General features: G+C 40.8%; 1 protein-coding gene across 1 annotated transcript; it reads left to right on the top strand.

Annotated features, from left to right (window-relative positions):
* The first annotated feature begins 2,293 nt into the window (after positions 1 to 2,293).
* RSAD2 (radical S-adenosyl methionine domain containing 2) lies at positions 2,294 to 22,665 on the top strand. The gene is made up of 6 exons (XM_010359224.2): positions 2,294 to 2,766; positions 7,405 to 7,566; positions 10,933 to 11,162; positions 14,513 to 14,662; positions 17,991 to 18,023; positions 20,075 to 22,665. The coding sequence occupies exons 1-6, from the start codon at positions 2,331 to 2,333 to the stop codon at positions 20,237 to 20,239; spliced, it is 1,176 nt and encodes a 391-aa protein (XP_010357526.2). The 5' UTR covers positions 2,294 to 2,330; the 3' UTR covers positions 20,240 to 22,665.
* Positions 22,666 to 24,669: the final 2,004 nt, after the last annotated feature.

The following is a 24,669-nucleotide window of genomic DNA, read 5'->3' as shown; positions in this document are numbered from 1 at the left end:
GTCAACACTGGGGCTACTCTGTCCATCCTTAACCCCAGCATGCTTTCCATGGACCCTCCCCGGGGTTCTGAATTCATCCAGATGGTTGGGGTAGCCACCCAACCTATGATGGTTCCTAATCTTCACCTATTCTTTTCCAACTAGTACCCCTCATGGGCAGTTGTTTTCCTTTGGGCTTCCACACACTTCCTAGGAAGGGACTTCTTAGAAATATTCCAGGCCCATATTTTATTCTCCCAGAAAGGAGAAGTAATACTTGAGTTATCCTCACCAGGAGATTTTGCCACGGAAATACCTTTTACCCAAATTCCCATCTATTCAGTTATCCCCACCAGCACTACCTACCCTGTTCTCTAACAGTTATAATCCAACACTGATGATAACTCCTCAGATTATGAAAATAATAGTTGTTGATACTCTGAAGGATAGAATTCATCTAGAAGGGTTAACCCTAGAAGGAGCTAGATTAGGAAGGTTTTTTGGGTCCCAATTTAAACTAGATTCTGCTTGGAATTCATAAATGTTCAGAAACCCTTCCTGAACTGTTCACAGAATTGCCTGCTCCACCACCCAAGCGATCAGAGTGCAACAGAGGTCCATAGACTCCCTTGCTCATGTGGTCCTAGACAAACACATTGCTTTAGACTCTCTCCTCCCTGCACAGAGTGATGTTTGTGCTGTTGCTGCCACTTTCTGCAGGGTAAATACTTCCAGGCAGGTTGAATTTGGAACATGTAAGATCTTAAGGCTAGCCAAATCTCTGAAAAACAGCTTCAAAAAGCCTCCTGGCTGGACTTTCTAGGTTAAGTTTCTGATCTCCAGATATTTCCAGCTGGCTTCCCCTGCAGTAGGGTTCCCTCTGCATGCCACCCTACAAGTCTTGATCCTCCTCCTGTTTGGGCTAAGCATTTGGCGCCTCTTTAAGATTTTCCTAGCCTATTTTAACAGATGCCTGCAAGAGACCCCCACTAGAATCGTGCTGACCTAACCTTTGAGACTTCAAACTTTCTCCAGCCAGAAAGGGGAACCAAGTTAACCCAAAAGAATTTGACTCAAATTTAACAGGTATCTGTATGCCTCTCATGATCACATGTGTATGCAGAAGTGAGATCTAGCAAAAAGTGATTTTCAGTTGTGCAAGACCATGACATGAGAGTTTAAGAAACTTTGGGCTGAGATTTCAAGGACCTGAGATATATCTACTATTGAATATTTGGTAATCATTAAGCAGACAATTTTGCAGATGTTAAATGTTAAGTTAAACATGTTTAATGTTTTATTTTAAGTAAAATAAGTCATTTCTGTTTCAATTCAGAATATGACAGTATCAGAATAACAGGAGCTAACCCTAACTGAACACTTAAAGTTTGCCAGGCAAACTTCATTTCTCTGGATTTCACAAAAATTGGCAGTTTTACTCTGCACAAAAATCACATGAGATATGTGGCGTTGCTGATAAAGAAATAGAAATCCAGAGAAATGAAGTCACTTACTCAAAGTCACCCAGCTACATGATTTGTGGCTCTGGAAGTTCAGCTACTAGGACTCTTCCAGCTTTCTACAGGTGTCACGAAAGCACAAGACCACACACACACAGCTCTGATGGAAGAGGGCTAAAAGGAAGATTTTGGTAAAAAGGTCAACAAGGCTTTCTAAGAAAACTGTAAAGATAAATAAACGATGGGTTGCAGTAATTCTCACCATCTAGGAAGCATCTTAGAAAAGCACTGGATTTCCTCTAACTAAAAACATCTATAAAAAATGATATCAAAATACAGGAAGATGTAAATACCTAAATTTTAACACTGTCACCTTGCATACGTTAGGCTGAATAGCTATTGGAATAAGACATAAATTCAGTTTTGTTCCATGCATTTTTACTGTGATCTGAAAGGGGTCTTGAGGTGAATGATCCTGTACTCATCCTCCACCAGCCAATCAGTCTGTTTATTATTTGGCTCTAAAAAGAAACTTTTCCTGAGGCCCCCCCCCCCCCCACCATGATGGAGCAAAAACTATTACTTGGTTATGTCAAGACAAAGCAATGCAACAAGTACAAAGCGTGCTGATCAATGCGCCTGTGTCTGTCTCTATCAGACAGAAAGCTAGATATTGATAGAGACTACTATCCTCATCTGTAACTACATCAAGCTAGAGAGACCGTTATAATACAAGTGGTCTGAGGCAGCCGTGAGTAGAGAAACCAGGAATGCTGGTCCCGATCTCTAGTCTTCAGTCTTGGCCCTGTTTCAACTTTCACTTTCATATGTGGAAAAATCGAAACTCTAACTCAGCTGAGTGTTAGTCAAAGAAGGTGTGTCCTGCTCCCCATGACAGGTTGCTCAGAGACTGCTGATTTCCACCCCTATATAAAGAGAGTCCCCGGCATACAGGGACTGCTGCTGCTGCAGGCATCTGCCACCATGTGGGTACTCACGCCTGCTGCTTTTGCTGGGAAGCTCCTGAGTGTGTTCAGGCAACCTCTGAGCTCTCTGTGGAGGAGCCTTGTCCCGCTGTTCTGCTGGCTGAGGGCAACCTGGCTGCTAGCTTCCAAGAGGATAAAGCAGCAGCTGGTCCGGAGAGAGCCAGATGAGACCAAAGAGGAGGAAGAGGACCCTCCTCTGTCCACCACCCCAACCAGCGTCAACTATCACTTCACTCGCCAGTGCAACTACAAATGCGGCTTCTGTTTCCACACAGCCAAAACATCCTTTGTGCTGCCCCTTGAGGAAGCAAAGAGAGGATTGCTTTTGCTTAAGGAAGCTGGTGAGTCTATGGTCCCAGACAGAAATCAGGATTCTCAACCATTGGGCAGTGGGGTAAGGCGAGAAGGGGCTGGGGGCACGCACAAGCTGGTGAGCTGCTCCAAAACTCAAGGTCACCATTTGCCATTGCACGGTGAGCATGTTGTCCTAGGAGAAAATAATTCAGTGAATTTTGGAGTGGGCACCTAGTCCTTCCTAAATCACAGAGTTGGCCTGGAGCAGGGGATTTGTGGAGCAAACCTGTCCCTCCTGCCATGTGGAAGCAAGCAGGGGTCTATGCAAAGGGCAGGTCCCTGTTACATTCGGTGTTTGGAAAGAGGCGGTTTGGGAAGTTTGTACCGCTTTCTGAGTGTGCCCACAACACTAATGAATTTGGGTTTTCTAGAAACAGTTACTATTAGGAAAGCTGGAAACAAAAACAAAAACTTTGACGTAAAAACAGCAGTGGTTGAATCTTATATTTGAGTTTGTGTATATTCTTTTAATAGGAAGCCTTACAATTTTTTTAGTAAATATGTCAAGGACTTAGCTCTCAAGACTGCTTACTGAGTATCACCACGTTAGTAACTGGCAGCATCTTGGAGAGTACTCAGCATGTGACCTTCGAATGCAACATCTTCCACTCCAGATCTGTCCTTCTTTCCATCCTTGTCTTCCTGTCTTTCTTAGAGTACCTTCTCAGCTAGTAACTTCAGCAACATCTCTAGCTTCTTTCCCTCCTTGTTTAACTTTTTAACGAAAGCATAGCATACATGCACCAGATTGCACATATTCTGGGTGTGCATCCTGGTGAATTTCACAAAGCAGTCACACTCATTTTCTCCAAACACCAAAATCATTAAGACAATGGTCATATTGTTGTCTCTTCCTAGAATGTCTGTCCTCAAATCTTTGTTGATGAACTTTCAAAGCTCCTTTGAATTCTCCTTGGTTCTCTGCAGCCATTATTATGCCCTTTACTTTTCACTTGTGAACTCATGGCACTTGCTACAAATGTGTCTTGCAGCGTTTTAAAATGTACTATTTTGTTCAGTTTTTTTTTTTTTTTAATATCTGGTTCCTCAAAGAAATTGCATTCCAAGGTTGAATTTTACCCTCCTGTGTATCTTCATGCCTGGCAGAATGTCTAGAATGTAATAGAGGCTTAAGAAATGTTTTAGATAAATGAATGAATGCATGAGTGAGTGAATAAGGAGACATGTTGAGTGAAATTTCAACTTTCATTCAGAAGGCCGGGGTTTGAGTTTCTGCTCTAACATTTACTAGACTTGTCAAGACATTTAGCTTTTCTGAGTATCAGTTCCATGATCTTTAAAATTATCTTTATATAATAATGATAACTGATAAACCAATCTCAAAAGTTGGTACAAGGCACAAACAAGGGAATGTTCATGTATTTTGTCATAAAAGATAAATTATTAATAGTTATAATTAATACTTTTATATAATATCCTCTTGTTTTAAGTAAATAAAACCAAAGTTAATTGAAATGCTTACAGGACAATGTAGGTTGTATTTTCCTGTAAGAGAGATTTCTAGATAATGGAGGAAACCTAATTTTTTGGTTGTAAGAATTAAAGAAAGAGGAAAGAAACACAAAAGGTGGCTCCTCAGTCAAGGACAGGTTTATTTTAGAGAAAACAAACCTGAGAGGGGCTTGTGACTGAGTTAGGTCAGAGCCCATTTTCTTACAGATCAAGAGTTTTAAGGATTTAGGGTGGGAGAGTTTATTAGAGGCTTGGACTGCTTCTGTTTCTCTTTGTTGTGCTTATCTGGGAGGGAGAGTTGTGTGTCTGTTACCATACATCTTCCTGCAGCTGCAGGCATACCCACCCTAAATCTGCTTTTAGCTTCCCTATCTTAGAGCACTGAAGAGAAACGAATGTGCTTATTAAGGCCCACTGTTTTACTGGGGCCCATTGTATGAGAATGAAGTTTGACAGTTACCTAAGAGACTTCCCCTCAACCTCTCTCTGTGCTGGAGCTGTCTTATCTGTGTTTTACTGTCTGCTCTTTTTGGCTGCTTGTAGTTAGAAGAGAAGTGACTTCCTTGAAATGCATAAGGCTAGAAAGGGAGCTGGAACTTGAAGTGATAGTGTTTGTCTGAGATGATGATGTTCCTGCTCTGTCAGTGGTAATTAAAGGTTTAAATTTACATTGAAATTTAAATTTTAATATATATTTTATATATTGTATTTAAAATTAAAATTTACTATTCTGGCTAAAGATGCTTCTACAATATACTATTTACTTTCCTGGCCTTTTAAACTGTTTTGAAATTCTATTCAGAAAGACTGAATAGAATTAAAAATAATGAGCATCAGATCTGGGCTGTAATATGATCACTCGTGCATGTTAACACTCTTGCAAATCAATTACTCCTTGTCTAAGATCTTAACTATGCCTCTAAATTCTATTCCTTCCATTTCCTTATTCTTCCATCCCTTCTAAATATAGTCCTCAAAATTGTTAGCAGTTCTGTGCCACTGGCCAGGCCCCTGTCTTACTTTCTACAGTTTATCTGCCACTACGTCACCACACTACTTAGGTAATTATGTTTTATTTGGTTTTCGGGTTATAATGAGAGTCACTCAAGCTGCCTCCCAGCATGATGGATCATAAATAGGTGGTATAACGTCTCACTGTCCAATCATAGAGACGTCTGATCATGAAAGGGGGCACTAAAACTCACTCACAGATACTGTTTTGTCTACCATAAACCAAAGCTGTTCCAGGCACACCAGCCTGGAGGCTTCTCTACTTAGAAAGACTCCAGGCTTTGGAGTCTAGGCATGTACCTTAGCTCTACTTTTCTCTGGTCTTATGATTTTCAGCAAGTTGTTTAACATTTCTTGGCTTCAATTCTTGCACTAAAAACCAGATAATAATTCCTTCCCCATGGGTTATTTAAGAGTTGAAAGCTTTAACCATATTCCCTTGGGTGATGTATGGTGAGACCAGATACAGATTAAGAGAGACCAAAAAGAGGTTTGCACAGGCTCATTCTCCTAGAACGCAGGCAGGCAGGTGTATGACGCATAGGTCTGTCCTTCTAGAATGCAGACTGGCAGGTGTATGGCACAAAGGCCCATCTTCCTAGAATGCAGGCAGGCAGGTGTGTAACGCATAGACTCCATCCTCCTAGAATGCAGGTAGGTGGGTGTATAACGCACACGCCCATCCTCCTAGAACACAGGCAGGCAGATGTGTAACACATAGACCCCATCCTCCTAGAATGCAGGCAGGTGGGTGTGTAACGCATAGACTCCATCCTCCTAGAATGCAGGCAGGTGGGTGTATAACGCACACGCCCATCCTCCTAGAACACAGGCAGGCAGATGTGTAACACATAGACCCCATCCTCCTAGAATGCAGGCAGGTGGGTGTGTAACGCATAGACCCCATCCTCCTAGAATGCAGGCAGGTGGGTGTGTAACGCATAGACTCCATCCTCCTAGAATGCAGGCAGGTGGGTGTGTAACGCATAGACCCCATCCTCCTAGAATGCAGGCAGGTGGATGTGTAACGCATAGACGCCATCCTCCTAGAATGCAGGCAGGTGGGTGTGTAACGCATAGACCCCATCCTCCTAGAATGCAGGCAGGTGGGTGTGTAACACATGCAAGAGACAGATGTTCTTCTCTGAGAAAACAAAATGACCCCAGAGTAAAGACCAAGGATATTAGCAGTTGGAGGTTTTCCTGTGAATAAACCAGTTTACTTATCTGTCTCTCTCTAGTGAAACCCTCCTTTGGACCAGCCCCTCCCTCCATCACATAAATTCCATTCAGCTATTTTTTGCCACACTGAAATTTAAATGAACAAATAAAAACATCAAAAGAAAAGGCAGACACCAAAACAAATACACAGAGAGGATGTAGGAAGAAGAAAACTTCCCAAAAAATCTGTAACTAGTAATTGCAGAGAGATAAGAGAAAGAATTGCATATATGAAACCAGAATAGAATGCCTGGAAAGGAATAGTCAGAATATGGAAGTGTCTGGGGAACTAAAAATGGGGTATCTAAAATTAAAATCTTAATAGAAAGACGAAAAGGCAAAGTCTTGCCAAAATGAGACCAAAAAATCAGGATAGACATAGAAAGGAAGATGATAAGAAAATAGTGGTTAAATTTAGAAACTCCAATATTCCAGTAATATAAGTTCCAGATTCCTGCTTTTACATTTTTTTCAGGAAGCCTGTAAAGGGATTTTCTAAAATAAGGGAGTAGCCCAAGAGAGGGGGCGACACGGAATCCAGGACAAGGAGTGGGGATGGGAAATGCAGAGTAAGGAGGAGTGTTATTCCCAGGCCAGCAGCTGACCTGTGGACAGTCACGCCACATGGCGGGGATATGGCTTTCTGCTTTGCAAATCCTGGTGCTGCCTCATTGTATCCTTTGGTGTCTGAGCAATTCTATTCATCTGTGTAACCAATTCCCTGCATCCCTGTTTAGACCCCGAATTAAACATATGCTATTCCCATTGGGTGGGATTGGTGTTAAGAACTAGGGTTAGGGGAGGGGAAGATAATGAGAAAATGTTATTTCTTTTTTTTACATTGAGAAAATATTCCTTTTGCTATTAAAATAATAATGTATATTTGTGAAGTGGTAAAATTCATGTATCACCTTGCACAGGTATGGAGAAGATCAACTTTTCAGGTGGAGAGCCATTTCTTCACGACCGGGGAGAATACCTGGGCAAGTTGGTGAAGTTCTGCAAAGCAGAGCTGCGGCTGCCCAGCGTGAGCATCGTGAGCAACGGAAGCCTGATCCGAGAGAGGTGGTTCCAGAATTATGGTGTGCTTCATGGGATGGCGCTCTTCTTCCTGCTGTTGTTATGTCTTCCATTTCCTTCCGTCCTGGGCCTTCAGCCAGACCTGCTGAGGAACTGGAAGGGAGGAAAAACTAATCTGGCTTACTCTAATCGCTTTTCAAGCTGTGCACGGCATTATGGCAGTTTTACTTCCTTAGGGCTCTCAGTAAATAAGTTTGGCAAGTTAGATAATAGACCTTATTACTGAGATGACTATCTTGTACATTGCAATTTAGCAAATGCAAGATCTATGGCCTTAGTTTAGACACTAGGTAGGAAAATTAACACATTTGACAGCTTTGTAATAAAATATCTCTGTTGGGACTGGACTGGATCCATAGACTAATTGTATCAGAACCTCGTGGTGTGTGGATTGGCCAGTGTGGGGAGCTCCAAGGGATTCTACCGTGTAGCCAGAATTAAGAACCGCTGAATTCTAAGTCTGCTGAGATTCCTCCCAGTTTTTGGCAGATGTCATGTCCACAGAGCAGTGCTTGAAACTTAGCAAGGGCTTGGAAAACATTAGCTCTTCTTATATGGACTGTCATGTTGGGAAACAGGTATAACCTGTTACAGTACAATTCTCTGTTCTTGTTTATATGAGCCGTTCAAGACTTGAAGTCTTTCCAAGAGAAGCTGCATTTATAATCTGTTGAGGATGTTGCTGAGACATCTCTGGTACGCCATCTGTGATGGTGCGGACATGGACTGTGGGGGAGGGACGCTGTGGATGTGGGTTGGAGGGTCCATCTGATAAGGGTTAAGCAGGTAGAGAAGAGTCAAGGTGTCAGGTGCAGGTGAATCAGGAAAGGCCTACAAGGCAGTGTGTAAAACCGAAACGGTAGTGAAGGGAGGCACTTTGTCACACAGGGGGTCTGCGGTTCAAAAGTGAACTTTGGGAACCATACTCAGAGAGAGAAAAAAGAAACTGAGGAAGCAGTGTGATGGAGAGTACCTGGCAGGATTTTCTGGGTAGTTCCCAGCCACTGCCCTTCCTCCAAGGTCAGTCATCCAGGATGTCCTTGTGGTGTACAGATCAGGGACAGTGCTGCATGTCCAGGTCGAATTTCTCAGGCTTGTGAGAGAAAGTGGTATAAATTAGTGAATTTAGAAGTATATAAGAAAAGTCACTGTCAGCACCTTGGAGACAATAGGAAAGCACAAAGACTGGAGAACGGGAAGCATTGTGCCCTATTCCTATAGTGCATGCGTGGAGAGCCAACTAGGAGGTTTCATTGATTTTTGTGCAGCAGGATAATTTGGATCATCCTCAAATTATTAAACATAGATCAAAAATAGACAATTATAAGTATTTGTAAATAATTAGAAATACTTTTAGGCATTGTGAGGAACAAATGTATATAGATGCCTATCTGGCCCATAAGCTGCTAATTTCCCACCTCTGGCTTAATGGGTCAGGGATGGGTCTATGTGCTTGAGTAGATGAAGAGAGCTGTTTTAGAACCCCACTGCCTCTCCAAGTTTGGTAATTTGCTAGAAGGACTTCCAACACTCAATAGCCAGCTATACTCATGGCTAGGGTTTATTAGAATAAAGGATACAGAACAGAAACAGCAGGGTGAAGACATATATCACCAGAGTCAAGAGAGTCCAGACACAGGCTCTGAGTCCTCCTCCATCCCAGGCCTCACAGGTTGTACTTTCTCTCTAGCAGTGAACTACAGGGACATAGTTGGAATGTGTTTGCATAGGAAGGTCCATTTGAGTCTTCGAGGCTTTATACAGGGCTGGTCATTTATGCACATGCTGCTATGTAACCAGCTATTGGAACTGAAACTCAGGACCCCAACAATGCAACCAAGGAAGTCGTGGATCTTGCTAAACAATCCTGAGAAGTCTTGACAAGTTGATTTAACACGCCCCATTGCCCCAGGTTTATACACCTCACCAATGATATGTAGAATATTGTAGTCGCCATATATGCAGGGGTTGGCCAGGATTCCACCATAGTTCCAGGTTCTCCTGGAAAGATATAGGGACTGAGCAAACAGATCTGCTCCATTAAATCTTTCTTCCCAAGAGCTCTGGCAAGGAAAAGCTGAGAACAGGAGGATAGTTATCATGGACATATAGCAAAAGTTGGAAAGGGGGCAGAATATAGCAATTGACTTACAGATCCTCAGATGACTTGTCTGACTTTAGCATAACTGATAAGTCTCTATGTTTTTGGTTTTGAACTTAATTTCTGGTCTGTTTGGAGATCAGGTGCTCAGTGACTTGCCTTTTCACAGTGTGATATGCCATTAGGAATCGATTTGATCAATTTTTAGAATGTTTTGAGTTGTTTTAAATCATGGACAGTTGCCTTATTCTGGCTCCAGTTTATGCTAGATGTTTTGAGGGCATACGTTACATATGGATAACATAAAATTAGCCCAAAATAGGAGTCAAAATGACTCTTTTTGTAATACTAGAGGATAGCTGCTTAAAGAGTTTTTGGAATTTCCAGCTTCTATAATTTGAAAGTAATTTTAAGAAAAGCAGTCAACCTTAAAAACTCACAAAACTAGGAAAACTCTGACTTAATCAACTGCAAGGAGTGACTCAGCCATCGAGAATGCCTGTACTTAAGAGATAAGTGGATAGCATGAAGGAGCAGAGGAAACTGGAGGGGTAATAAGAGAGGTAGAGCAGAAACTAGCGTGACAGAAACCAAAGCGAAGGTAATTGTGAACACTTTCTGTACTCCCGAAATGACATGCTATCACAGCTCTTCACATACCATGTTGCAAGGAGGGGTCTGTTTACACTTTATTCCCACATCAGGCTTCCCTTTTTCTTGGTTTTCTTGGCATCTGACACAGTTGTCCCTGACATCACCTAGAGTGTTTCTAAATATTTAGATGATGAATCAACTAGCAAGGAGATGTCCAGAAGAAGCTGATGAACTTAGCAAAAATACTAGGGTTCTTCAGCAGAGCAATTTTATCTGTGTGATGGAAAGAAAAAGAAGTAAATTTGTAACTGTTCATAAATAAGTCTATAGGCATCCAAATATATCTACCTGCCTCAGAAATTACATACTTTGTATGCAGGAATAAATGAAAAACCTGATATATTTAAATATAACAGTAAGTGCTCACACACATACATGTGCAGAGTTTTCAAATAATCAAGTATTTACATCATTATTTTAAGTATGTATTTAGTTTTTCAAGTTTATTTGACACAAGAAGAAAGTATAATTCATATCTCAGTGAGTTTTGTGGGTAAAAGGAAAAGTGTCTTTTTAAAAATTAAGACAAGATATATTTTATCACAAGAGATATAATAGCCTGAGGGGCTTGGTGCTTGGATAGAAAAGTTTTAAAATGATCATTTTCCCTCAGGTGAATATTTGGACATTCTCGCTGTCTCCTGTGACAGCTTTGATGAGGAAGTCAATGTCCTTATTGGCCGTGGCCAAGGAAAGAAGAACCATGTGGAAAACCTTCAAAAGCTGAGGACGTGGTGTAGGGATTATAGAGTCGCTTTCAAGATAAATTCTGTCATTAATCGTTTCAACGTGGAAGAGGACATGACGGAACAGATCAAAGCGCTAAACCCCGTCCGCTGGAAAGTAAGTACACAAGGTCGCTTTTGCTGATTTCCTTCAAGAAAACATTCAGGAATGACTTTTTCCAATGAAACTGAAAATAATACTGACACAAGAGAACTCTGGACCTCGCCAGCCAGTCCAGAAGCCAGGTTCTTGGTCTTTCAGCTCTGTTAGACTTAAAACTATACTTTTCTTTGCCTTACTTCCCGTTTCTGAAAACTTGAAATGATTTCCTTTGGAAATATTGTGAGGATAAACATAAAAATAAACGCTCAGTGCTTGGAAATGTTTGGAAGAATATGTTCGTAGAAAGCCTACATTTCTTTTTAAAACTCTTGGCTTATGAATGGACAGATACAGGTTCCTCATAAATTCTGATGCAGTGAATTTCTAGAAGACATTAGGGGTAAAGTCATCCCCAAGTTGTAGCAAAACAGGACCTTTACTCCCAGATTCATGCTTTAGGGCCGGCGCCACTACCAGCTACTAAAAGCCTAAAGTCCACACACTTGCAAGCCAGCTCCACATATGCAGCTCCCACTGTGTGCAGACATGCATGACTAAAATCCCAGTTTTCTACCTTTGACTGCTCGTCAGAGTCAACTCAGGAGGCTGTTTAAAAAGCAGTTTCTTGGGCCTCATACTTGCTGTCCTGAAACAGGGCCTGTGGTGAAGGCAAGCATAGCAGGGAAGGCTTGCACAAACATGTATTTCTAACAAGCAGTCCTGGGGACTCTTGTATAGCCACCTGGCACCTGTGTCTGGAGCCCAGCATAGATGCAATACAAGATGAGATGCAGAGCTCAGTGCTAGCACAAACACACAAAAAGAGATGTGGGAAAAGTCACATAATAGAAAGCTATGTGGGCTATCATACCGTGAAATGGCAAAAGAGGCTGAGCTTAAGCGAAGGCTTCGTATAGGAGGAGGCATTTGGCTGTGCTCTGAAAAATGGAAAGAGTTTTCATAGGTGGCAAAGACCTGAAGAAGAAAGCCACATCCAGACTAGAGGGCTTGCCTGCACAAAGAACAGGTTTTCCTTCAAAGCTGCCTTGGCTGTTTCTTTAAATCCCATGTCAGCATTCCAGATAGAGTTAGGGAGGAGGGAAAGGGATATTCTATCATTTTCCTGAAGCTGTCCTGTAATATGTGGAAATGTGTTAGGGGAAGCTGGAGATGCTACTTTCAAAAATTTTTAATAGGTATGTTGAACTTGAACTTTTGGTTACATGTATAAGGCCATGAAATATCAGCCTCATTTCCAGGTGAAGAAGGAACTGGAGAAAAGCTAAAGAGAGAGGTCTTATAGGAAAAACAGGAACACGATCCACCAGGAAGGCAGAGGCTCCAGCTGGAGGGCTAAGCTACCTTAGAGACGTTGACTTTCCTGCCTGCCCCTCTCCTGTCCCTACCTCTCTCCTCTGCCCCATGTTTCCTGTTACTGTCTTCCTCATTGCTGTCTTTTGGCGTCCTTTTTTCAGATGTGTAAGTATTTTTTCCCCAAGATTGGTGTTTTCCTGTCTCATGGCCTTTCTCGGATATTTTGACTCCTACACCGGCTTCCATTCATCTGATTCACTCTAGATTTGCCATCAAGATCCTGACTCTTTTGGTGGAAGGCTAGCTTCTGCCTGTTTGGGAAACCAGATTGTTGATATATGCAGGCTTCCAATTGATGTAAATTGATGCTCCTGGATCAAGTGCCTGTTCTTAGTCCAATCGTACATTGCACTCAGAACCTGGTTTCCTGAGCTGCCTCCTCCACCATGAGGCTGTGGGCTGGAAGGTGTCACCAGCCGTGTCCCCGGGACAACAGCACTGAGCATATGATTGCTCATTGGGAGGCTTTGTTGTGACCTGTAGGCTTGCTCCAGCAGCATGGCAGGAGGGAGCTCCTTCTACTCTTCCATGCCCAAACCCCGCCCTCAATATTGTTCCCCTTCCAGCTCCTACAGATTGGTTTTCTCCTGCAGAGGCCCTTCCATTCTAGCTGGCTGATTCTGGAGTCAAAGTCCCTGGGGAAAAATGCCCGTGATGTATGTTTTCTTTGATAGTCAAGCCTGCTCATGATTCAAACCTACATGGAAGGGCACTCCCTCCCTGCCAGGCCTCTCCTTACCCTGAGCCTGGGTGGGGCATGGGGATGGGTGACGACCCCTCCCAAGATGCTCACAGTCTTTTAAGGAAGAAACCATGAAAGCCAATAGCAAAGGGGACAGTGGAGGCAAATATCAAAAGACCGAGGAGCAAAAAAGAAGGGGAAAAAATAAAGAGTGAGCAAAAAAGGCAACATTCAAGTGTTGACAATTTCTTCTCATCTGACTACAGTGGCATCTGAGTGGTTCAGATGATGATATTAGTGAAATTCTGTGTAGAATAATCCTTTCCATTGAAACCCTTTAGATCTGGGCTTGTCCTGGGTCTGTCTTGGGTTAGCTGTCACCCTTTGTCACCTTGGGCAAGTCTCTTCACTTCTTGCCTTTTGTAGGAATGAATTTTATTTTCAAACAATGGTAGTATGTATAGAATAATACACTGTACACGCTCATACATACACATTTGTTCACTTAAAAGACTGTCAAAAGAGAATATTAATGATTTTGAAAAACTGTTCTTAGATTTTAAGTGAGAAACAGACATACACTAGAGGCTTTCATAAGAATACATTAAAAATCAGCAGAGAAAACAATGTTTTTAAAATGTGTTTTTCTTGGTTATGGGATTGCACATGATTTATTTTTTATGCTCTTTTATAGTTTATATTTTTTCAATAAATACCCATTATTTTGTCAGAAAATATTATAAAAATCAAACATAATCTAGACAAGTTTTTGAAAGTTTATATTTTAAGAATGTTTGTGCTTCTAACAGCATGTTCCTAAATTTCAGGGCTAGCTTTCATTTCCCAAATTAATATTGCTCTAGAATGTTCCTCAGCTCACCGAGTCTTCTTTTTTTTTTTTTTTTTTTTTTTTTTTTGAGGCGGAGTCTCGCTCTGTCGCCCGGGCTGGAGTGCAGTGGCCGGATCTCAGCTCACTGCAAGCTCCGCCTCCCGGGTTTACGCCATTCTCCTGCCTCAGCCTCCCGAGTAGCTGGGCCTACAGGCGCCCGCCACCTCGCCCGGCTAGTTTTTTGGTATTTTTAGTAGAGATGGGGTTTCACCGTGTTCGCCAGGATGGTCTCTATCTCCTGACCTCGTGATCCGCCCGTCTCGGCCTCCCAAAGTGCTGGGATTACAGGCTTGAGCCACCGCGCCCGGCCACCGAGTCTTCTTTACTCAGAAGAAATAAAGCTTGAAAAAGGGGAGTGAGGTTTGGGGGAAAACGTAATGGAAAGCTCTCTGCAAAGCAAATGCTACCATTGCCTTTCAGGTGTTCCAGTGCCTCTTAATTGAGGGTGAGAATTGTGGAGAAGATGCTCTAAGAGAAGCAGAAAGATTTGTTATTGGTGATGAAGAATTTGAAAGATTCTTGGAGCGCCACAAAGAAGTGTCCTGTTTGGTGCCTGAATCTAACCAGAAGGTTGTATAAAGCAAAAGTTGTTTTATCATCATACATTCAGATTGACTCCCAAAAGAGAAGTCCGTCAGCCAAGGGCCCCACACATTGTTATTTTAGAGGGTTCCGTGGTGAGAAATGGGAGGAGTGCCATGTCGGCAGATCAGGCTGAGGGCTGCCATTGGCTCTGCCACCTCCCAGCTGCAGGGTCTTTGGAGAGTTTCAGCTTCTCTATCCATGATGGTTACAGTGGTACTTTGCAGATTATACAATTGTACATAGATTCATGTAGATATTCTTTATGTATGATTCATATATGTATAAGGTCCCTATGTGTCATACATGTATGACATAGCCCCTAAACATAGAAAGAACTAACAAATACCACTCTATTGATATCAACATTATCACTTTATTTAGTTGAATAATCTCTATGTATAATTTTGTTATGTTGCATAGAATATAGAAGAAATGTTTCCTGTTTAGTTTTCTAATGGAATGACAATTAGATCCATCCTATTAGCTCAAATTTCATACACAGATAAAACAAGGTTGGCCAAAGCATGTCTACACTGTGGAGCTCTCAGGTATTACTAGAAGCAGGGGATCTAAAGATGTGTTCTCAGAAGCTACAGAAAAAAATCCATTAATAAGGAACCTCTTTATTAATGAAAGATACAAACTTTAAAGAAAATTATGATAGTATAATTGAATCCATAAAATTAAAAATATATGTCACACATATCATAAAATTAAAAGTGAAATATGTTAACATGTTATACTGAATTGTATAAAATAAAGTATTATATATAAAAAGTTATTTAAATCAATAAGAATCTATTAACACCAAAAAAGCAAAACATGCAATGGACATAAATAGTTTACAGAAGAAAAACAAATGGTGAATAAACATTTTAAGGGCATTTGATATTGTCTATATTCAAAGAAATACAAAATAAAATACGAAGAATAAAGTTGCAGTAAGAGGCAAATTCATGTTGTTAGCAACAGTATAAATTATTGCAACTTTCCTAGAAAACGAATTGCTAACTTTATAACCTTTAAAATAGCCACATATTTGAATTTAGAAATTCTACCTTAAAACATGAAATATTCACAGATGTAGAGAAATATTTATGTAAAGATATGTTACTGCAGTATTAAAAATAATACCGGCTGGACGCGGTGGCTCACGCCTGTAATCCCAGCACGTTGGGATGCTGAGGGGGGTAGATCACGAGGTCAGGATATCGAGACCATCCTTGCTAACATGGTGAAACCCCGTCTCTACTAAAAATACAAAAAATTAGCCAGGCGTGGTGGCAGGTGCCTGTAGTCCCAGCTACTCGGGAGGCTGAGGCAGGAGAATGGTGTGAACTCAGGGGGCGGAGCTTGCAGTGAGCGGAGACCGCGCCACTGCAGTCCAACCTGGGCAACAGAGCGAGACTCAGTCTTATAAAAAAATTAAAAGAAGAATACCAAAAAAATTAAAGATAGCCTGTCATTCAGCATAAAGAGAATGAGTAAACCTGTAGGTTCACAGAATGAAATATTACACTGACTAACAAGCATATTCCAAACATTTTTAAGTGACAAGGAGAAATTCTGATAATATAATAGTAGGTACAGATAAAAAACAGTATGCAAAATTAATTTGAAGTTTAATCCTAATGTGTAAAAAAAGTGCAGCTTTACATATTTCTATGGTTATCTTGGAGTAGTGGAATTATGAGTAGTTTTATTCACCTTTTTAACTTTTTGAACTTTAAAATTTTGTAACTTAAGTATTAGTTTTATTATTTTAAAAACAGCTTCTCCATCTGCCATCCAAAAATACACATACAGGAAAATCTCTACCCCATATGCTTAAGTAATGCTAGGAACTCAAAGAGCAGACATTCATTCCTTATGTTTTAGACTTCTGAGGCTCTAGGTAAATGGTTCAAGTTTAAAAGGTAATGTTGAAGTGAACACGAATAAGAAAATCTCGGAATGGCGGACAGGATGACCGTGAAAAAGAAGAGAGAGGGGGTAGAGGAGGTTTTCCTCTATGCACTATTTGATTTTTTAAAACTCCATCTTAATTAAATAGTTAATATGACATTAAAGAAAATCTGGCTGAGTACCTCCTTTGTAAGAGGGACTGTTATCCCTTTGGCTCATCGCTATTTTCACTAATGCTTCATGAGCCAGGTTTTATCATCTCCGTTGTATACACCAAGAGGCCGAGTGGTAGGTGCTCATTTACCTGACTTGTATTGGGGCCAAATCTGAATTTTGATGACCTCAAAGCCCGTGAACCTTTTAGCCCGTTTGTTTCAAACTTCATCAAATCACCTGGGATCTTGTGAAAGGGCAGACCCTTACTCAGTGGGTCTGAGGTGGGCCCACCACTCTGCACCTGGAACTAGTTCCCAGATGATGCTGATGCTACTGGTACCCCAGTAGACATTCAATAGCAGGTCTGCTCCTATCCCTCCATAGGAGTTGGCAAATACTGGCCCCAGAGACGGGTCTGGCCTGCCACCTGTTGTAGTACAGGATGCAAGTTAAGAGTTGGTGAGGGAAAACATCAAAACAAGAATTGTATTTGTGACCTGTGAACGTTATGTAAAAGCTGTTTTTCTGGGCCCATAAATTAAGTTTCAGAGGAGCCCAGCCAAGCTATTTTTCTTATGTATCATCTGTGGTGGCTTTTGGGCTGCAAAGCACAGTTGATTAGTTGTGACAGACTGTGTGGCCTGCTAAGCAGAAAATATTTGCTATCTGGCCCTTTACAGAAAACAATTTTGCAGACCCCTATCTACAAGAATAGGGATAGAAGGAATACCTTCCCATCAACAGTACTGGTATAGCTTCTCCATACCTGTAGAAGGCATAACTATTGACAAGTAATGTTAGGGTAATATTAAAATCCTCAGGTAAATCCACATTTTAGCTCCCAAAAGTAGCATTCAAGAGTTCTGCTTTATAAATTGAAAAGGGGGGAAAGTAGATCCATGGTGGACACAGTCATTGGAAATATCATGTAAAGAAGAAAAGGGCTCTCCAAAAGTGTGAAGGGATGGGGAAATTGCCTTGGAGTTCACTGTCAGGGAAGCCTTCAGGATGAAGGTTCTGATGTTTGACCTTTTCAGCAGAGAGCAGAGAATCCAGGCCTGCTATGATCTGTTGGAAACTGAATGCACACAAACAGAGCTTTGTCTTACGAGGGCCATGCCAAAGGCAGCTCAAGGGAAATGAGAAATGCTGGATCCAAAATAATACAATGCAAACACTCCGGGTGGACAGTTGAGCTCACATACTGAGAAATGCACCTGAAACTAAATTTGTATTAACTTCTCCTTTGCAGATGAAAGACTCCTACCTTATTCTGGATGAATATGTGAGTATTTCCAATGAGTTATAAAATTATCACTTAACTAATTAATTAGCAGCAGTGGCAGAGTTGAGTTCCATAAGCATAATTATCTGGTACCTATTTGTCCTTCTTAATTAGCACTTCACAGTTTGATGGTCAGTGATTACGATTATGCCAGAGCCCTCACTTCTCAGGGTCAAACGTGGAGCTAAACACTGGAACAGCACAAGCTTGAACCCAGGTCCCAGCATTGATTTGCACTGAGCACCATGTGATATTGTCTGCCATATAGCTATGCATCCGTGGATGTCACATGGAACCCGTTATCACACACAACAAAGTCGTCTGTTATGTAGTCCTGGGCTGGAGGCTCTCATGAGATAGGGCATCCAGCCTACTTTGGAGGAAGGCCATATCACTCTTCTCATTATCTTGGAGAAACCAGACACAGCCAGCTTGTCTTCTGATTGATAAACCTTGGCTTTGGTAAGGAGAGGCTTATGGTTCTGCTCCAAACACCACTGACATTATTCCTACCCCCACTGCCTTCCAAAGGAAGAGGGAAACCCACACTTCTCAAAATTGAAAAACAAATCACTTCCCCCTTTCCTCTGCCTTTTTTTTTTTTCTAGAGCTATAACCTTTGCCACTCTTTCTAGCAAAGGACAAATAAGTCCATTTGAAGATGTATTTTTAAAAAATGAGCTCCAGCCACCTTGAGTTCCATATTTAAATTGGATTTGTTTTTTGGAGAAATGCTTACTGTCACTTTTGGTGTTTGTTTTTCTTTTCTTTTCTTTTTTTTTTCTGAGATAGGGTTTCCTGTCATCCAGGCTAGAGGGCAATGGCACAATCTTGGCTCACTGCAGCCTCAGCCTCCTGGGCTCAGGTGATCCTCCTGCCTCAGCCTCCCAAGTAGCTGGTACTGCAGGTGTGCACTACCACACCCAACTGGATTTTTATGTATTTTTTGTAGAGATTGGATTTTGCCATGTTGCCCATGCTGGTCTTGAATTCTTGGGCCTTCCCAAATGCTGGGATTCCAGGCATGGGCCCCCATGCCCACCTGGTATTTTGTTATTTTCAAGTTAACCAATCATTGTTTATAGCCATTTCATTTCTTAACAATATAAGCTTTCTTAATAGAGCGTAAGGGAAAAGGTGATAAGGAAAATACTCAGTTTCTGGGTCCAAGGTAGAGAGGAAAATTTGAACAATTTATTTTTGGAGTGGAAATTATTATGATTGACTAGGGATTTTGACCAGCATCCCTCAACAAACTAGCTGGTCTCCACAAATTTGGAAAACACATAGTTGAACCAAAATTTGCTTTTACCAATTGAATAACATTTTGCTTCAACAAGTATTACTTGTGCTCCTACGAAACACTCAGTGTAGGTCGTAAGGAGTGTGAAGAAATCATTTCTGCCTACAGAGTAGAATAGGACAGAATAAAACAAATGAAAAAGGATGGAATAAGATTAAAACAAAGAGCCTTAGCAGGTCATAGAAGACTCTTGTTGATCTGGCATCTGCCTGCCTCAGCAGAGCCTTTCTTTACATCCTGGATTCTCCCTTTCTCAAAACAAGCCTTTATTAATATTTACGTGTGTACATGCATGCACTTTATACATGCACATCGTTTCTATTCCAGAAACACCGTCTACCTCCAATTTCCCCAGTACATCATGCTATATCACACTTCTGTGCTTTTATGATACCATTCCCTCCAGTTTAAAATCTCGACACATAATTCAGATGTCAGCATTTGGGGGAAGCCTCTCCTGATTACCCGTTCCCCCAGCGGAGCTACATCTGCCCATGCGGAGTGCATATCATTCTGTTTATCGTGCACTTAGGTGTCTACTGTGCTTAGCCCAGCCTCTTCCACCAGATCATGAGCTGGTTAAGTAGAGAGATGGGGTCCAAGGGGTTCAATATCAGCCACAGATTTCAAAAAATATCTGTCGACGTGACTGGAATATCAAAAGCTATTTGGGATTAATACTCTAGATTGAATTTTACAGGATTCATCACATGGAAATATATACCAGTTTCTGTTATGAATTTTCTAGATGCGCTTTCTGAACTGTAGAAAGGGACGGAAGGACCCTTCCAAGTCCATCCTGGATGTTGGTGTAGAAGAAGCTATAAAATTCAGTGGATTTGATGAAAAGATGTTTCTGAAGCGAGGAGGAAAATACACATGGAGTAAGGCTGATCTGAAGCTGGATTGGTAGAGCGGAAAGTGGAACGAGACTTCAACACACCAGTGGGGAAACCTCTGGAGTGACTACCATTGTCTGCAGTACTATCCTGTTGGTATTTCCCAGTGGCTGAAAACCTGATTTTCTGCTGCACATGACATCTGATTACCTGTGGTCACTGAACACATAAATAACTTGGATAGCAAATCCTGAGACAATGGAAAACCATGGACTTTACTTCATTGACGTATAACCTTGTTGTTATTGAAACAGCACTTCTGTGTTTGAGTTTGATTTAGCTAAAAAGAGGGAATACACACAGGAATAATGACCCCATAAAAGCTTAGACAAGGTCCCTAGACACAGGACCTGACCTTTAGCTCAATGGTGCATTTGTAAGAAATAAGCTCTAGTGATATCTGTGCGGGCAATATTTCATTTGGATCTGGCATTTTAAACAGCGTTTATTGTGATTTCTGTATTTCCATTTGGAAGCCATTTCTTGTTCCAGGTTTGTTCGTTTGACAGAGTCAATATTTTTTGCTAAATATCCAGATACCAGTTTTCACATCTGAGACATTATGAAGTATCTGCCTCAATTATTTCTGCTGGTTATGCTTTTTTTTTTTTTTTTTTGGCGTTTATGCTATTGCAGTCTTGTACTTTTTATTGTGAAGTATAGAAATAGTCAACAGATGTTTCCAAGAACATATGATATGATAATCCTACCAATTTTCAAGAAGTCCCTAGGAGATAACACATATTTACATGTGTACATGCATGCACTTTATACGTGCACATCGTTTCTATTCCAGAAACAACGTCTACCTCCAGTTTCCCCAGTACATCATGCTATATCACACTTCTGTGCTTTTATGATTCCATTCCCTCCAATTTAAAAAAGGGTGCAGCCCTGCCCATGGTGGCTGTTCCATGAATGCTGGCTACCTATATATGTGTGGTACCTGTTGTGTTCCTTTCTCTTCAAAGATCCTGAGCAAAACCAAGATATGCTTTCCATTTGATGATGGAGTTGACATGGGAGCAGTGCTTGTACTGCTTTGTTCACCTATCATTTGGCCACATGAGGCTGTCAAGCAAAAGAATAGGAGTGTAGTTGAATAGCTGGTTGTCCCTACGTTTCCAAGAGGTGATGGCACATGGGGTTGGCATAAGATATCCTAAAATCACTCTGGAACCTTGGGTGAAGAAGAATGTGAGCAAGAGTAGAGAGAGTGCCTAGATTTCATGTCAGTGAATCCATGTCACCATATCATGTTTTTGAATGAACTCTGAGTCAGTTGAGATAAGGTACCATCTAGGTCAGTTTAAGAAGCGTCAGCTCAGAGAAAGCAAGCGTGAGGGAAAATGTCACGTAAACTAGATCAGGGAACAAAATCCTCTCCTTGTGGAAATACCCCATGCAGTTTGTTGATATAACTTAGTATCTTATTGCCTAAAAAATAATTTCTTATCATTGTTTCAAAAAAGCAAAATCATGGAAAATTTTTGTTGTCCAAGCAAATAAAAGGTCATTTTAATTCAGCTGCAATTTCAGTGTTCCTCACTAGGTGGCATTTAAATGTTGCCTGTTGTCATTAAACACCATCCAGAAATTCTGCTTCATAATCTGTTTTCAAAACTTGGTGATTTTGAAAGTTTTGGTTTTTGTGACTTTGTTTCTCAGAAAAAAAAATATTCATACTTAAATTTTAAGTCACTATAATTCAATTTAAATATGTGTATGTCTCATCCAGGATAGGATAGGCTGTCTTCTATTTTCCATTTTACCTATTTACTTTTTTTGTTAGAAAAGAGAAAAATGAATTATAAAGCTGTTCCCCATGGGTTTTGATTGTATCTAAGCTATGATGACCTTCATATAATCAGCATAAACATAAAATAAATTTTGTACTTAACATGAGTGCACTTTGCTGATCCTCATGGCACGGTGGCTCACGCCTGTAATCCCAGCACTTTGGGAGGCCGAGGTGGGTGGATCACGAGGTCAGGAGTTCAAGACCAGCTTGGCCAACATGGTGAAACCCCGTTTCCACTAAAAATACAAAAATTAGCCAGGCATGGTGGCATACACCTGTAATTCCAGCTACTCAGAAGGCCCAGGCAGGAGGATTGCTTGAACCTGGAAGGCAGAGGTTGCAGAGCCAAGATAGTGCCACTGCACTCCAGCCTGGGTGACAGAGCAAGACTCCATCTCAAAATAAAAAAAAAAAGCAAGAGTTCAACTAAGAAGGGTCACATGTGTGAAAGCCCCAAGGACACTGTTTGATATACAACAGGTATTCAATCAGTGTGATTTGAAACCAAATCTGAATTTGAAGTTTGAATCTTCTGAATTGGAGTGAATTTTTTTCTAGCTGAGGGAAACTGTATTTTTCTTTCCCCCAAAGAGGAATATAATGTAAAATGAAATAAAACTATAAGCTATGTTAAATACATTTTCAGCTGTTTTATCCACTATTATTCACAGTGCCACGCCCACCCCCCTCAACCCCTCACTGCTGCCTAATGCACTGGCAGGATTTGCAAGGCCTTAATGTTTAAAATATTCAGATGTTAATTTCTCTTAAAGGGGAGAAATAAGGACTTCTAACATTACAATAAATTCAAATTCAGTCTATATAGTGTTTTGCTTTATATTTTCAGTTTTAAATGTGAGTGTTAGTTTTGTAAGACACATTTAATTGAGAAAGCAAAGAATTTCTTGGAGGTATCTTACATGTTAAGGGAAGATATTTTACATTGCATTTAATTATTTCTTTTTTTAATCCAAAATTTTATTTGACTGTGTTTGTCTAGAAGTGACACTATCGTTTCTTACATTAACTAGGACTGGAGCCTGGAGATAGAAAATAAGTCTAGTTACATAAAAATTTTAAATGTATGCACATTTGAATTTATCAATTATGAATATGTACACTCTACACAATGAATTGTGGAGAATAATGAAAGTAGCAAACCATTGTATATTTCAAAGTAATTTCTAGCACATATATGTGTGTGTGTGTGTGTGTGTGTATTACACTTTAAGTTCTGGGATACATGTGCAGAACGTGCAGGTTTGTTATACAGATATGCACGTGCCATAGTGGTTTGCTGCACCCATCAACCTGTCATCTACATTAGGTATTTCTCCTAATGCTGTCCCTTCTCTAACCCCCCAACCCTGACAGGCCCTGGTGTGTGATGTTCCCCTCCCTGTATCCATGTGTTCTCATTGTTCAGCTCCCACTTATGAGTGAAAGCATGCATTGTTTGGTTTTCTGTTCTTGTGTTAGTTTGCTGACAATGATGGTTTCCAGCTTCATCCATGTCCCTGCAAAGGACAGTAACCCATCCTTTTTATGGCTGAATAGTATTCCATGGCGTATATGTGCCACATTTTCTTTATCCAGTCTATCATTGATGGGCATTTCGGTTGGTTCCAGGTCTTTGCTATTTGTGAACAGCACTGCAATAAACATATGTGTGCATGTGTGTTTATAGTAGAATGATTTATAATCCTTTGGGTATATACCCAGTAATGGGATTGCTGGGTCAAAAAGTATTTCTGGTTCTAGATCCTTGAGGAATCACCACAATGGTTGAACTAATTTACACTCCCACAAACAACGTAAAAGCGTTCCAATTTCTCCACATCCTCTCCAGCATCTGCTGTTTCCTGACTTTTTAATGATTGCCATTCTAACTGCCATGAGATGGTATCTCTCATTGTCGTTTTGATTTGCATTTCTCTAACGACCAGTGATGTTGAACTTTTTTTCATACATTTGTTGGCCACATAAATGTCTTCTTCTGAGAAGTGTCTGTTCATATCCTTTGCCCACTTTTTGATGGGTTGGTTGGTTTGTTGTAAATTTGTTTAAGTTCCTTATAGATTCTGGGTATTAGCCCTTTGTCAGGTGGCTAGAATGCAAAAATTTTCTCCCATTCTGTAGGTTGCTTGTTCACTCTGATGATAATTTCTTTTGCTGTGCAGAAACTCTTTAGTTTAATTAGATCCCATTTGTCAATTTTGGCTTGTGTTGCTATTGCTTTTGGTGTTTTAGTCATGAAGTGTTTGCCCATGCCTATGTCCCGAGTGTATTGCCTGGGTTTTGTTCTAGAGCTTTTATGATTTTAGGTCTTACGTTTAAGTCGTTAATCCATCTTGAGTAAACTTTTGTTTAAGGTGTAAGGAAGGGGTCCAGTTTCAGTTTTCTGCATATGGTTAGCCAGTTTTCCCAACACAATTTATTAAATAGGAAATCCTTTCCCCATGGCTTGTTTTTGTCAAAGATCAGATGGTTGTAGATGTGTGGTGTTATTTCTGAGGCCTCTGTTCTGTTCCGTTGGTCTATATATCTGTTTTGGTACCAGTACCATGCTGTTTTGGTTACTGTAGCCTCATAGTCTAGTTTGAAGTCAGATCATGTGATGCCTCCAGCTTTGTTCTTTTTGCT

This window comes from Rhinopithecus roxellana, chromosome 17 (genome assembly GCF_007565055.1).
Source record: "Rhinopithecus roxellana isolate Shanxi Qingling chromosome 17, ASM756505v1, whole genome shotgun sequence".
In the NCBI taxonomy this organism is placed as follows: Eukaryota; Metazoa; Chordata; class Mammalia; order Primates; family Cercopithecidae; genus Rhinopithecus; species Rhinopithecus roxellana.
The sequence above is the reverse complement of the archived record's forward strand: the minus strand, read 5'-3'. Positions and strand labels throughout refer to the sequence as shown.

Bases quoted from the DNA above. Each gene is read 5' to 3' on its own strand.
- RSAD2 (XM_010359224.2), top strand. From the start codon at position 2,331: ATGACAGGTTGCTCAGAGACTGCTGATTTCCACCCCTATATAAAGAGA. The intron at 11,163-14,512 runs GTAAGTACACAA...ATTGCCTTTCAG, and splicing joins TAAACCCCGTCCGCTGGAAA to GTGTTCCAGTGCCTCTTAAT. The intron at 14,663-17,990 runs GTTGTATAAAGC...TCTCCTTTGCAG, and splicing joins TGCCTGAATCTAACCAGAAG to ATGAAAGACTCCTACCTTAT.